Source organism: Staurois parvus, unplaced genomic scaffold, assembly GCF_062004578.1.
Source record: "Staurois parvus isolate SC_StPar_1 unplaced genomic scaffold, SC_StPar_1.0 ptg000644l, whole genome shotgun sequence".
Taxonomy (NCBI): Eukaryota; Metazoa; Chordata; class Amphibia; order Anura; family Ranidae; genus Staurois; species Staurois parvus.
The window spans coordinates 1,636,571-1,652,978 of NW_028318440.1; the positions used below are offsets into that span (position 1 = coordinate 1,636,571).

At 40.2% G+C, this 16,408-nt stretch overlaps 1 protein-coding gene across 2 annotated transcripts in view; it reads left to right on the forward strand.

The window, feature by feature from the left end:
• Positions 1-16,408, forward strand: part of ADAMTSL1 (ADAMTS like 1) — a 453,013-nt gene that overhangs the window by 229,721 nt on the left and 206,884 nt on the right. For both annotated transcript variants that reach the window (XM_089693959.1, XM_089693958.1), the window contains exons 8-9: positions 8,053-8,164; positions 14,639-14,777. In XM_089693959.1, the coding sequence (XP_089550085.1) occupies positions 8,053-8,164; positions 14,639-14,777 (251 nt within the window). The remainder of the gene's footprint in view (positions 1-8,052; positions 8,165-14,638; positions 14,778-16,408) is intronic.

The following is a 16,408-nucleotide window of genomic DNA, read 5'->3' on the forward strand; positions in this document are numbered from 1 at the left end:
CCACATAACAAAAGAGTGGCTACGGGCCAACTCTGTGAATGTCCTGGAGTGGCCCAGCCAGAGCCCAGACTTTAACCCAATTGAACATCTCTAGAGAGATCTGAAAATAGCTGTGCACCTGATGGAGCTTGAGAGGTACTGCAAAGAAGAATGGGAGAATCTGCCCAAAAATAGGTGTGCCAAGCTTGTAGCATCATATTCAAAAGGACTTGAGGCTGTATTTGGTGCTAAAGGAGCTTCAACAAAGTATTGAGCAAAGGCTGGGAATACTTATGTACAGTTGTGTTCAGAATAATAGCAGTCAGACATCACTAACCTGATCAATCACTGTTTTTGGTAGAAATTATATTTCTACATGGCAAATAATTTACTAGCAGGTGTAGTAGAGTAATAAAAATCCAACAGACCCAACAGTCATGACATGCATGCTGCTGATTCTGTGTAATTGAATCACTAATGGAAAGGGGCATGTTCAAAATAATAGCAGTGTGGAGTTCTATTAGTGAGGTCATTCATTCTTTGAAAAACAGGTGGCAATTATTGCCCTTATTTAAGGAAGGAAGGCAGCAAATGTTGTATATGCTGGTTACAGTGCATTTTTCTCTGAAATTCTGAGGAAAATGGGTTGTTTCAGACATTGTTCAGAAGAACAGCATACCTTGATTAAAAAGTTGATTGGAGAGGGGAGAACATATAAAGAAGTGCAGAAAATGATAGGCTGCTCAGCTAAAATGATCACAAATGCTTTAAAATGTCAACCAAAACCTGAAAGACGTGGAAGAAAGCGAAAAACTACCATTCGAATGGATAGAATAGCCAAAATGGCAAGGACTCAGCCCACAATCAGCTCCAGGAAGATTAAAGAAGGTCTAAAGTTACCTGTGAGTACTGTTACAATTAGAAGACGCCTATGTGAAGCCAAACTATCTGCAAGAAGCCCCCGCAAAGTCCCACTGTTGAAAAAAAGACATGTGCTGAAGAGGTTACAATTTGCCAAAGAGCACATTGACTGGCCTAAAGAGAAATGACGCAACATTTTGTGGACTGATGAAAGTAAGATTGTTCTTTTTGGGTCTAGTGGCCGGAGACAGTTTGTCAGACGACCCCCAAACACTGAATTCAAGCCACAGTACACTGTGAAGACAGTGAAGCATGGTTGCGCAAGCATCATGATATGGGGATGTTTCTCATACTACGGTGTTGGGCCTATTTATCACATACCAGGGATCATGGATCAGTTTGAATACATCAGAATACTTGAAGAGGTCATGCTGCCTTATGCTGAAGAGGAAATGCCCTTGAAATGGGTGTTCCAACAAGACAATGACCCCAAACACACCAGTGTCTATTTTTTTTTAGAGGAACAACACAAATTTGATATATTTTTCTTCATGTTTTGATTTGGAATAGAATGTGTAGTGTTCCCAATGCATCTATGTGTATGGAAATAAAAGCTATTAGAAGGATTTTGAGCTTTATTCACTTTTTTCAACACACTGCTATTATTTTGAACACAACTGTACATGTGGTTTTTTTTTTCGTTTTTTTATTTTTGATAAATTGCAAAGATTTCAAAACAAACTTCTTTCACGTTGTCATTATGGGGTATTGTTTGTAGAATGTTGAGGGAAAAATGAATTTAACCAATTTTGGAATAAGGCTGTAACATAACAAATGTGGCAAAAGTTAAGTGCTGTGAATACTTTTTGGATGCACTGTGCACAGAAAGAGGGTGGATGGTGTATTTAGTGCAGCTCTGCTGTCAGTGACAGCTTTCCACTCTGCATCAGGATATAGAATACACTGTAATCTATAGGATGAGCTGTTGGATTGACAGTGCAGTCCTGCTTATGAATAAAAGAAATGGCTGTATCTTTCATTCATTATTATTGAGTGTGTGAAAAAGTTTTTTTGTTCTTTAACACAATTTAGAAACCCCAAGTTGCTTCTATTTAGCTGTAGCTTAATTTTGTTTTAATTATCTTCTTCACCTCTTCCTATCCTAAGCAATTTTTTTTTTTGCTGATTTTTTATAGCTTTATGTAAAAACTGAAACTGAAAACAATGCTTTGTGCCAAAAACATAATTTTAGTGTCTTTAAAAAAGAAACAAACTGCAAAATAAAATGTATAGCTAACACTTATTGGTTGTTGTTAATCCCAAAATTTGTATCTAAAATTTTACTTTACCGTTTCGTTTTTGTATAAACTTCTGGATCCTTTCCCTTAGTTTTTTCTTTCATTTGTAAGTAAACTTTTAAAAATTGTATTTGTTCATATTTCTGTTAAATTATAAATCTTGGACGAGGGGTGGAAGCACACCTTGGCAGACTTGCCTGCTAGAAGGCCATATCCTAGCACTGCTGTGAAGCTTCATACAGCTGGGATATCTGGATTATAGTGAGGGGCTGATTTGAATGTGGGCTTTGGGTCCCTTTGAAATAAATCACTGGTCTAGACAGCTAAAGGCCTCCTTTAAAGCGGATTTAAAACCATAACTAAAAATGTAATATATTGCAGCTTGCCAATCATTAGATGTGGTGGCTGCATTCGTTTTCTATTTTAGGCTTTTTTTCACCTAGGGATCTACCCAGTAACACACCTCCTGTATTGTAGTGCCCCCAGGGCCGGTGCTACCACTAGGCAAAGTAGGCAGCCGCTGCCTGGGGCTCAGCCATGAGCAGTACAGCTGGCCCTGCTGTAACATTGATTATATTTTCCCTGGGCCCCTTCAGTTCACCAGAGGGGCTCAGGAGGTGAGGAGCAGAGAATGACCGTTTTTTTAAATTTCGGACACAGGCGGCTAAGCTTGCGCTGCATTTTGCAATGCTGATCAGCTCGCAGCCTTTTACTTGAGAGGTGATTTTTCCTTCCTGAGGAGGGTGGAAGGCAAGGTTGTAGCCCAGTGGCGGGAGGTGATTGAACAGAGAGGTGCCTGAGGGCACAGTCAGCAGTGGGAACCTGGTGCACAGGCAAGCTCACAATTTCTGTTTTCTGAGGCACAGAGATACAGCCATGCGCTCTATACAGACATACAGCACCTTCTGTACTGTGTGATCATCATCATGATAATGATGACGATCACATATAGGTGAAACTCACAAAAAGTAGAATATCGTGCAAACGTTCATTTATTTCAGTAATGCAACTTAAAAGGTGAAACTAATATATGAGATAGACTGATTATATTCAAAGCAAGATAGTTCAAGCCGTGATTTGTCATAATTGTGATGATTATGGTTTACAGCTCATGAAAACCTCAAATCCACAATCTCAGAAAATTAGAATATTGTGAAAAGGTGCAATATTCTAGGCTCAAAGTGTCCCACTCTAATCAGCTAATTAAGCCATAACACCTGCAAAGGGTTCCTGAGCCTTTAAATGGTCTCTCAGTCTGGTTCAGTAGGAATCACAATCATGGGAAAGACTGCTACCCTGACAGTTGTGCAGAAAACCATCATTGACACCCTCCATAAGGAGAGAAAGCCTCAAAAGGTAATTGCAAAAGAAGTTGTATGTTCCCAAAGTGCTGTATCAAAGCACATTAATAGAAAGTTATGTGGAAGGGAAAAGTGTGGAAGAAAAAGGTGCACAAACAACAGGGATGACCGCAGCCTGGAGAGGATTGTCAAGAAAAGGCCATTCAAAAGTGTTGGGGACTTTCACAACGAGTGGACTGAGGCTGGAGTCAGTGCATCAAGAGCCACCACACACAGAGAAGGATCCTGGACATGGGCTTCAAATGTCGTATTCCTCTTGTCAAGCCACTCCTGAACAACAAACAACGGCAGAAGCATCTTACCTGGGCTAAAGAAAAACAGACCTGGTCTGTTGCTCAGTGGTCCAAAGTCCTCTTTTTTGATGAGAACAACGTTTGCATCTCAGTTGGAAATCAAGGACCCAGAGTATGGAGGAAGAATGGAGAGGCACACACTGCAAGATGCTTGAAGTCCAGTGTGAAGTTTCCACAGTCTGTGTTGATTTGGGGAGCCATGTCATCTGCTGGTGTTGGTCCACTGTGCTTCATTAAGTCCAGGGTCAATGCAGCCGTCTACCAGGAGATTTTGGAGCACTTCATGCTTCCTTCCGCAGACGAGCTTTATGGGGATACTGACTTCATTTTCCAGCAGGACTTGGCACCTGCCCACACTGCCAAAAGCACCAAAACCTGGTTCAATGACCATGGGATTGCTGTGCTTGATTGGCCAGCAAACTCGCCTGACCTGACCCCCATAGAGAATCTGTGGGGCATTGCCAAGAGAAAGATTAGAGACATGAGACTGAACAATGCAGAAGAGCTGGAAGCCACTATTGAAGCATCCTGGTCTTCCATAACACCTCAGCAGTGCCACAGGCTGATAGCTTCCATGCCACGCCGCATTGAGGCAGTAATTGCTGCAAAAGGGGCCCAAACCAAGTACTGAGTACATATGCATGCTTATACTTTTCAGAGGTCTGATATTGTTCTATGTACAATCCTTGTTTTATTGATTGCATGTAATATTCTAATTTTCTGAGATTGTGGATTTGGGGTTTTCATGAGCTGTAAGCCATAATCATCACAATTATGACAAAACACGGCTTGAACTGTCTTGCTTTGCATGTAATGAGTCTATCTCATATATTAGTTTCGCCTTTTAAGTTGCATTCTTCATGTTAGTTCTTCATTACACTTTTGCTTGAGGGACATTAAAGATGTGCAGGTGAGCCACACTTTTACTGTTCCCCAACCACTTCCCATTATGCTGCAAAGGAACTGCCACCGTAGTATTGCAGTGGTGGTGGGGTGCTGTGTAAAACCCCCTGCTGCTGTACTATAGTGACATTGCCATGGCAGCATAATGGGGAGTGGTTGGTGGATGATAAAAGTGTGGCTCAGCCACACATTGTAAGGTGTTACGAAAGCCACAACAATAAAATAAATCTGTAAATGCAGTAAATCTTGTTTGTTATACTCACTGTGGAACCTAAGGGGTTAATCCTCTGCACTGTGTAAAAAGGATGTTCAATCCTGTCTTCTCTGATCCTACCCTTCTTCCATTGTCCCCAACTCATCTCCTGATAGAACACAGCATTGGGGGGCAAGCTGCAAATGCTCAGTTCAGTGTGTATTTCTAGAACGTTTTTTTTACTTGTGAGAGTACATGTGATCAGCACAGGGCCAATCAGCACTATCCAGACAGAGGGTCAGGGGTCCTGCAACCTCATAGGACGGTGAGAGGAGAATGAAAACTCCCCCTACAAGCTTTAACCAGTGCTCGGCTGGACACTGATATAAGTCACAAGACTGCTCTAACTGCTGATGCGAAAAGGTATTTAGCAGTTTATATTTACTAACATAATTGCATTTCCATGTTCTATCTACTGTGGGAGACCAGATATAGTGAATGCAGGATCCTGGGTTTAGTAACACTTTAATGTCCTTCTAACACAAATGTAAATAAGAACTAACAGAAAGCATCTCATTGAGTGTGCATAAATCTGACTGGGAGGTGGAAATGATCCAATAACTGTGCAGTATCCAGATCACTTCCACACCCCCATGTGCCCTGCCATGCTTCCCAGGCTCTGCGTACCCATCAGCGGACCTGGGACCTGCATGGTGGGTGCCACTGGTAGAAGGGAGGGAGATCAGCGAACACCTGTTCACTGATCTCCCCTTTGTGTTAATTACCCAGAAGCAATATGCAAAACGTCACTTCTGGGTCCTGGTGTCACTGTCCCCAGACAGGATTGAATTATATTAGTTTGAGACAAAGCCGTCTGCTGCAAACCTCAGCCAATCTGTGAAAAAGAGGTATTCAACCAATGAGGGGCCGTGCAAGCCCTGCTGTGAGCAACATCACTTCATCCCAGCTCCCCAGTGAATCTCCACATGGAGTTAACGCTGACAAGGATTTTTAATTTGAAGTGTTATTTGAGGGGGGGTTTTTTTGGGGGGGGGTACAAATAACTGGTCTTGCCTAGGATGCAAAATAGTCTAGCACTGGCCCTAAGTGCCCCCACTCTGGATGAAGGAGCACAGGTGGCACATTTTGGACAGCAGCATTGTCAGTCTAGGGCAGTGGTTTTCAACCTTCCTAATGCCGTGACCCTTTAATACAGTTCCTCATGTTGTGGTGACCCCCAACCCTATAATTATTTACCCAGTAATTATAATTCATGAGTGATGTTTTACCTCCAATACTGCTGCTTTCTACACAGTAGCTGCTTTTAACAGAGTAGCTGCTTTTAACACAGCAGCTGCTTTCTACACAGTAGCTGCTCTTTACACATCAGAAATATGTGTTTTCTGATGGTCTTAGGGGACCCCTGTGAAAGGGTCGTTCGACCCCCAAAGGGGTCGCGACCCACAGGTTGAGAACCACTGGTCTAGGGGGAAGGGGGTGTTAGATGTACTAGCAGAGTTAAATAGACTAACAAATTGAAGCCAAACACCAGCTAATATTTTTTAAACAGTTCCAGCAAACAGCATTTTTCCTTTTGGGATAAAAGCTTTTTACACATAAAAGCTGACCATTGTAAGTACCCCTGCCAGTGGTAAATGGTTTATCTCATGCCTGTAACTTGACACATCTGAAGTAGAGCTTATTCTTTGAAAAACAACAGACATACTGGTCAGATCACCAGTTGAAAATAGAAGAAAGCAAGCCGAAAAAAGAAGAAAACGAATGCAGTCATCACATCTAAGAAGTGGCAAGCTGCAATATAATAAATGTTTGTTTTTATCTTTAATACTGCTGTATCCTCCCTGGAGGTATTCCTGAGTGTAGCTCGGGATAAAGTTTCAGTACCAAAAGCGGTAACCCCGAGCTATACTCGGGCTTACCATGCGGTGCTGCTCCAGGATCTGTTCTTCACTTACCTTGTTCTGCGCTCCCGCGATGTCCCTCCTGCAGTGTCCTCGGCAATGTCCTCCGGCAGATACCGGCATCTGTCATCTGGGTTCTGTCCCCTGCGAGCGTCGGGACGTACAGGGGACGGAACTGGCGGGAAATTTGAAAATGAGAAAAAGTGACATTCACTAAATACACTAAAATCACATAGTAAAACATTACTGTATCAAACCATTTCACATACATTTTGTCCCTAATGCTTTGTCCTGTGCCCTTCCTGCATTTTTACTGTTCTTACTGCCTTGAAACTGAGAAATGTCCATGGCGTCCAAAAAGTGTCTTTTTAGGTCAAAAGCAGTTTTAGACCAGCTAGAGAACAGCGATAGTAAATCAGAACCACTTGCAGAATTGAGTGATAATGACTCGTGGGGAAATTCGTCATCAGACACTGAAAACGATTTTACGACTTTGCTCAGTGATGTGTGAACTTGGCGCTATATTTAAAATTTCAGTGTTTTTGGTTTGATTATATTAATGAATTAAATTTATTATTATATTATTATTTTTATGATTATTTATTAAATTATAATTTATGATTTCATGTTTTAAATTTTAACATACGTATTTTAAATGTAATACGTATTACAAATTTTAACATACATATGGGATGTTTACTAGACTCTTGTTCGGACAGATTTAAGTGAGTTATTCCTAAAAATTACAGGCCTACAATAAAAAAAATACATATTTCCATTCAAAAAAAATGTACCGCTTTGAGCACAGAAATATGGACATAATCAGACCACTAGGGAGGTTAATTGCCATTTTCTAGTTAGGTTTGGGTATACTGAAACACTAAACAAATTAATTTATCTCCAGGAGGCTCCAACAGTGGAGTTTTGACACATAATTATAATGTGGGTTCACTCCCATAGCTGTATGTTTTATTTATTTTTCCTTATGGCGAAAACAGAATGTTGATTGAAATGCATCTGGTTGCATTGCAAAACAGACAGAAGGGAGGGGGGGAATTATTCACATAACGCAATTATCAGTTTTGAATAAAATGATCTTTATGTGTTTTTCAATGTGTATTAATTTACTTCTAAATAAACTGCTTAAAATCTTGGAATGTGAACGGAGTTGTAATAATGAGATGAAATAAGATGAAGATAATGTACAGTACAGTCATTAACAATGAATTATTCCTTTTCCAGGTGCGTTACACTGGTGCTGCAGATAGTGTTGTACAATTTATTTTCTATCAGCCTATAATACATCGCTGGAGAGAAACTGATTTTTTTCCTTGTTCAGCTTCATGTGGAGGAGGTAAAATAGACTTCGAAAACATATACTCAGTAGTCCCTTTATTAGACATTTTTATCTAGTATTTTAGTACCTATAAACAGTTGTACATGCTTAGCAGTAATACTCAGATACACAGTGATATGCACACAATGATCAATTTGTATTAATGTGTACTATGGAAACATTCCCCACAGCATTACCCCACTACCTGCCAGAAACTGGATGCATGGATTTATGCTTTATTTACTAAATTTTGCCTCTAAAAATTGAAAGTTACACTTTCAGCAGACAATGTAACCTATTTTGAAATGTCCTACACTTAGCTTATATGAGAACAGCATTCTGCTGTTTGACAGCTTCAGTAACGGCACTTTCACCCCCTTCCTGTCCAGGCCAATTTTCAGCATTCAGTGCTGTCACGCTTTGAATAACAATTGTGCGGTCATGAAACACCGTTCCCAAACAAAATTTTTATCATTTTTCACAAAAATAGAGATTTCTTTTTGTAGTATTTATGCACCACTGGGTTTTTTTTACTTTTTGCTAAATAAATGAAAGACTGAAAAGTTTGAAAAAAAAATGTTTTCTTCAAGTTTTTTTAAGTTGTAATTTTTTGTCAAAATTTTTTTTCAACATACTGTTACCAGTGCAGTACAGTGTCATCATATAACTGTCGTGATGGTGATCAGGTTGTAGTACAAAAAAAAAGTTAAATTTTTTTTTATTATTATTTATAAAAAAAATTTTACTATTTTTTTTAACAACCTGTGACCAGGAAGCAAGCATTTTACTGAAAGACACTGATTCATTCAGTAAGTATTGTTGTGATTAGTTGTGATTGACCACAGCTAATCACATGGTACAGGTGGGCTCTGATTGACCCTGTCTGTACCATGTGATCACTGTGACCAATCACAGCTAGCAACACAATTATACACAATGAATGACATGAAAGGAAGCCATTTATTGTTTAGAATTGTCATGTGATCTGCAGTGATTGGTCACAGCAATCACTTGGTGCACCGGGCTGGTACAGTGTCTGGTGAACACAGTGACAGACTGCCGCATGGATGTCCACCCAAAACGACGAAGGTACCACCCGGCCATCATATTACAATAGGCCAAATGGGAGGTTGTTAAGCCATACCTCTTCAGGGGTTGTTGTGCTATAAATTGACAGATGGCTTTCTGTACACCATTCTTGTATAGATAGGCTATTTGGGCAATAGTTTACTTCCTGATAGCTGCCAGTCTGCCCATTGTCTTCAGGGCTTTCTCATTAATTAAAGTTTAAGTAAAGGCAAAACATTTTATCACATTTTCAATAGAGTGACGGAGGGTTAAAACCACTGTCAGGTTTTTTTTCCCCTTATGGGGGCACAGACAGCAATAACAACTAAAAAAAAAAAAAGATTTGCTTTTAGTTACACTTTAACAAGTTGTTTTTTTTATATAAGTTTTTGCCTTTTGGGACTGTAGCATATATAAATCCCCAAAACTATGCAGTTTCTGTAATACTGCAATCACCATATCTGGCACCAACAATAATTCATTTATAGTAGCTTAAACCATACATATTCCAAATTATAATATTTGGCTGAACAACATCTGAACCCGTAGATATTGTCTGCATATTTTATGTATTGAGTTGCAGCCACATGATTTGCTGTATGATTTAATGATACGGTATACCTAATAAAGTAACCAATGAGTGTATATGTTTTATCTACATTACTCTTGGTACCAATGTTTATTAAAACTATACCATTGGTAAACTCTGAAATTGCAGTAATGGGAACCTGGGAGACCACCAATGCTTTTATGAGTTTCATATTGATACCACTAATGATTATTTGCAAATGTGCATTATATTCACACGTAGTACTGCTAATGTTTAGTTTCTTATGTGCACTAGTATAGTTTAAATATCTTGCATGTTAAGTATGTTATACATAAAGAGTTGTTACATATTCACATGTGCTGTGTAAATGAAATTGTTGAATAAATTATTATGGATTCTTGACACTTTATAAAACAATTCTAAAAAAAATATGTCAGGTTTGGTAAACCGGTTTTACTCTTAATAAGGGTTTCAGTGCTTACCATGGATCTCCCCATGAATGTGTGGTTTTCCTCCCAGCAGTCAAATTTCCTCCCACAGGCCAAAAATACATTGGTGGGTTGGCTGGCTTGTGCCCAAAATTGACCATACTCTGTGTTTCTGTGTATCTTTAGAGCTGTAGAAGAGACATTTGATTGTGAGCTCTTTATTGACAGAGACTGAAGGTTAATGTTTTCCCTGCTGAATAGGCCAGCAATATGTAAATAAATGTAACAAATAAATCAGGGAGCAGGATTGTAGAATTATAAAGTTTTATATATATAGAGCACTTTAATGGTCACCTGAATGGACCCTTATTTAAGCTAAATTCTAACCGATGGGAGATTAGATGTAATTAAGCTGTTGGTAATGATGTGAGAAATCAACTACTTACATTAGTGGGCAAGGATTTTCTGCCAGTCTGGATTTTATTTACTAGCATATCGCCAAAGGCAGCAACCCATAGTAACTAATCTATTTTTAAAAGTTGCTGTAGAAGAATTAATGAAATTTGAAACTCGATGGTTATCGTTTACTTGCAGTTGCTCTTTGCCCTATGTAATTAGATAAAAACATTTAATGGATGCTAATGTGACCATTTTAAAGGACAGGTGTCCCAAGACAGACTGCCATTGCTAATCTTATTTTTTAAAAATGCTCATCTAGTGGTGTCAGTTTTTCTAACCCTAAGCAAGTATGCAGATCAAGAGTGCACTAATTAAAATGCCAACAGCAGACAATTTTTTAAGTTTTACTAGGGGAGGATTTGAATTTCTCACAAACTTTAAGGTGTCAAAACATCAAGTGATGAACATATAAAATAGGTAAAAGGATTTTTATTAGGGCTCGTTCACACTTGACTGTTTTTCCAACTCTTGTCAAACGCCCCTTTGACAAGAGTTGGTCCGGCATTTGCGGAGCGTTTTTTAATGCTCTGCAAACGCCGCATGCGCGGTTTAGCGGATGTTGCTAGGCGTTTGCAAAGCGTTAAAAACGCCCCACAAATGCCTGTTTGTGAATGAAGTTTGAATGGTGTTACCGCTCCGCAACTGCGTTCCAACCGGGCGTTTGCGGAGCGGCACCATAGACTTGAATAGAAGGCTTTAACGCCTCCTGACTCGACCAGAGGCGTCCGTTTTGCCGCGACGCTAACGCTCCCGTGTGAACAGAATTTTCCCAGGCATTTGGGAAGCGGTAAAAACGCTTCCCAAATGCCTGTCTGTCGCTTGCAAACAAGGCTAGTGTGAACATAGCCTTACTATTCTTTATAGCTCTTTCCTCCCTAAAAACTCAATGTGCTGTTGGAAAAGATGGTAAAGAAGCCATCTTGGGTGTGCTCAGTAGATTATGATTCTAAAGCCAATTTTCGACAGGGACCAATTAACCTACCTGCTTGTCTTTGAGAAGAAAGACATGCAAGCACATGCATACTTCAACCAGAGTCAGAAAACTCAGTGCTGCAAGGCAGAATTGCTACCCATTAAGTTACTACGCTGTCCGTTAGTCAAGCAAATTAAATATCTACTCTTAATCAAGCACTGATCTGAAACCTAATTAGCCCATAGATTTTACAATTTTCTTCTCTGCCACCAGACTGACTGCATCGATAGAGGAATCTCTCCTACAGCACTATTGTGTTCTGCAGGTGGGTAGCTTTCTGTGCAGGCAGAACATGATTACTGCTGGTGGCTATAGCTACCATCAGTAAACGCATGCAAAAAATCCCAGAGTTGATGGATCAACTTCTGCACAACCAGCCTGGTCATACATGGATCAAAGCTGGTCCCTGCTGAACTGGCGGTTCAATCCATCTATGGCCGGCTTTAAAGTATTTCTACAATCCTAAACAATGTAGGCCCTATTCAGTTGTAGCTGATTCTTGAAGCTAGATGGGGATAATATTTGGTGCATTTCTCAGATCACAAATCTGCTTCATCAGGAATTATGGAAGAAATGTCTACAATATTGCAACAAAATTATACTATCTAGAACGTACTCTCTAAAGCAAGCAACCAACTATGTATTACTGTCTGTGTCCAGGTTGGGTAGATTTCCCCCCTTACTTCCTGTGCAGGGGACATTGTGAAACATCTGTGTCAACAGGCAGGAAGTTAACATATCCCCAGTGTGGACACAGATAGCAAAACAACCCCCACAGGGGGTATAACCCTTTTCCTTGCTACAAACAAAAGGGTATTTTTTTTTATTGCCGTTGTCTCCATTGGAGGGCTTTCCTTTCAATTCTTGTGCCAGTGCAAAGAGAAAAGAAAAGAAAAGTGGATATCTCCCCAGTGGGGAAACTTTAGTAAGCTAAGAGAGGTTTCTCACTTTCTCAATACATATGGAACATTTTCCTAGTTTTGGAAGGAATGGGGAAGGTTTAGAACTCCTAGCTGGCTTCCACTATTATGCAGGGCTCTATTAGAGAGATTTGCCGTCACTTCCCTCTGTCGTGCTGACAGCGTTTTACCAAATGGGAAGTAAAAAAAAATCGGCAGTGCATTGTGACTGGCCAAATCAATGCACCTGACCACAGGTGGGGTGACCCTTCCCCCTTGTGACATCATCACTCTATTTAATAACTGTAATCCCTGCGCAGCTGTCAGATGGCGGGAGCCAGCGTCGAGAGGGGTGTATTTTTTTCTTTTTTTGGGGGGGTCGGCGGTGGTGACGGGCATCATGATTGATGTTGGATCTACTTCTGGGGACTTTTTCTAAAAATTTTTCATAATAATGGACAAAGACTGTCTCCTGTCATTTTTACTCATACTCATTCACATAGGGGTTGGAGCCAGGATCTGGGGGCCCTCTTGTTAAAGAGAACTTCCAGATTCTGATAAGCCCCCCGCCCACAGACCCCCACAACCACCTGTCACGGGGTTTTTTTGGGTCGGCGGTGGTGACAGGCATCATGACTGATGTTGGATCTACTTCAGGGGACATTTTTGAAATTTTTGTTTATAATAAAGGACTTGTCAAAGACTGTCTCCTGTTTTTTTTACTTATACTTATTCACATGGGGGTTGGGGCCAGGATCTAGGGGCCCCCTTGTTAAAGGGAACTTCCAGATTCTGATAAGCCCCCCGCCCACAGACCCCAAGAACCACCTGTCATGGTTGTGGGGAAGAGGACTTTGTCCCCATCAATATTATTATTATTATACAGTATTTATATAGTGCCAACGGTTTGCTCAGCGTGGGGACAAGGTGCTTTGGGAGCCCCCCTACCCCAAAGCACCCCTCCATGTTAAGGGCATATGGCCTGGTATGGTTCAGGAGGGGGGCACTCATTCTTCCCCCCCCTTCCTGATCTGCTGGGTGGCATGCTCAGATAAGGGTCTGGTACGGATTTTGGGGGGGACCCCACACCATTTTCTTTTTTATTTTGGCGTGGGGGTACCCATCAAAATGGGGGGGGAACCCACGTGTTTTGTAAAAAATTTTAATTGTCGGATAATGTCGGCAATTCTTTTTACAGTCGGTGGGGAACCCTGCTGACAGCTGAAACAATAAAGGATGTTTTTAGTAGCTGTGCGGTTACTTACTCAGATGCAGTAAGATATCTCTTAGTGAATTGTCCTCTCTGTTCAAAGTTTGCAGTCGAACTTTCGTTATGTTAGAATATTCAACTGCGAACCGAACAGAGGGGTGTTTGGCCAATAACTAGCTTTAAAGGCAGGGACAGCCAGACATTTTCAGAAGGAGATCAACAATGGCAGCATATATATGTATCTCAGAACATGTATACATTTTAGGAACGTACAGCTGAACTCCACCAAGATATAAAAGACACAACTTATGCATCTAGGTATTCCTTAATAAATCATTAAAAATATTTTATCAAATGTAGCTATTGTAAGTACCTGCCTTTAACTATTAGTCTCTTGTAATCCCTATACAGCAGCACTCAAACTGGGCAAGGAAGTTTACACCCAACTGCCGTCTGATCCGGTGGACATAAGGGGAACAGATCCCCATCTGTCTCTTTTTGGCAGATCAGATTGGATGTGGACAGGTGTAAACGTACAAATGTCCATTTACACCTGCCGCTCCATAGAGGAGAATAGAGGTTCTTATCGCGTCCGCCTGAAAAACGAAACATCCACGTGAAAGGGGCCCTAAACCATCCCCTTATATGTAACCATGTTTGTATATAGCTGTTTGTCTAGAGTTCTGCCTGAACATAGAAAAACAATTCTAGCATGTATCACACCAGTAAATAAAATATAAAAGAACAGATGCATATATCAATTTGATTTTGTGATTTTTAGTTGCCATATTATTTCTGTATGCATGAGCTATCATCCACACTTAATAGGAAATTATTACTATTTTAGCTTTAGAGGTTATTTAAATGTAATATCTATTCTTCTAAATATAATACTGTTATTGCAGGTTATCAGTTAACATCAGCAGAATGTTATGATTTGAGGAGTGGCCGTGTAGTAGCAGATCAATACTGCCATTACTATCCTGAGAATGTCAAACCCAAACCCAGGCTCCAAGAGTGCAACATGGACCCGTGCTTAGCCAGGTTTGTCTGCTCATAGCAATCTCTTTTTAATTTTAAGTCCATTTGCAGCCAAAAATGTCTTTTTGTTCGAAATACAGTGGGGAAGAGTTTAAACTTCTATTGGGTTTTCATTATTTTCTGTGTTTCCACTGTGGAGATTGCCTTTGACTTTGTGCCCCATCACTCCAATGGGGGACACTGAGAGCAACAAAAATAAATTTTTTGCAGTTAGAAAAGGTTACAGTGTCATTTAGGTTTTATTGTATGTGTGCTATCTGTTCCCAATGACCCTAGTCTCTGTATTTCTTGTCCTGGAGTGACACACAGTGGGGGAAGTCTCCTCAGAAATAAAATCCTGATAGAAGTTCTAAACCCTCCCCACTATGTTCATAACTAAAAAAAAATGTAACGAGTTGTACTTTAATATTATACCATATTCCTTTTCCTGTTTCTATAGTGTGTGTTTAAACTATGAAAGAAATGGATTTTGAAGTGCTTCTGCCACCTGTGCTAAAACATTTCTGCCAGTACAATGGGAAAGGTTTTAAGTTCCATTGGGTTTTAATTGTATTTTGGGGTAATTTTGTTTCACTTCCTGTCCCATCTGTGCAACACATAAATGCAACACCATAAAAAAATATTTATAATCATTTATGAGGTATGTTGTCTTACTATTATAACTATATAGTTCAGTTCTATATAGGTCTTGTCTCTCCATCAGGGGCATTGCAAGAATCAGGAAACATGCCATCTACCTCCTTCTTAGTGCTTGGGTGTGGGCTTCACTATTATTTTCAAATCCAATCCCCTCCCCTCCCTACTAATTGGCTTGGATAATGCAGTAAATCAATGTTAAGAACAGGGATGCATTGCTAAATCCAGTGTTTGTGATTGGCTGGTACGATTTACTATAGAATACGTTAATTTCTCATATCATGAGTGCTGTTTTTAACAACTTACTAAATATATTAGAAAGCATATAACATACCCTAAAAGGCAGCCTTTCTCAACTTTTTTACCCCAGAGAAATAATATTTAGGTCACAGGTAACCCCTGCAAAGGATGGTCTATCAGGGTTCATTTATGAAATTGGAGGTCAGTAGGAAGAATGCCTAGTGGTGGTTGGAATGTCACCCTTACAGTCATTTGGACCTCAGACATTATCAAATGGGAAGTCAATTTGCCACAGCTTAAGGAAATAGCCTCTGGAGAAATGCTAGGGTATCACAGAGCCATGGTTGAGAATGGCTGCTATAAGGCTAAGCACTATCCTATCAATGTATTTTTGCTTGTTTTTCATGCTAAAAGATACTTAAAGGGTAAGATGAGCTTTACCAAAAAGCACACTAAATGGTCTCATATGGCATACCAGCATAGTGTGCTAAGCTTACCTACCAGCCAGAGCTGATTTTCTGTTGAAATGATGAAGTGCACAACTTCATTTAGAAGAAGCTTCTTCAAAACCTCTGCTGCCAGAAATGGCTTCATCCCGAGAAATTGTAGGGATGGAACAGCCATTGAGAACAGTGCCCTCTAATGTCATGGGAGGGAGTGCCGTCCTTTTCTTTTGGGCTACACTTGTTCATTGTGTACTCTATCCTGTCGCAGCCACTGAGCTTATCATAGGCTACAGGAAAGAATACACATGCATT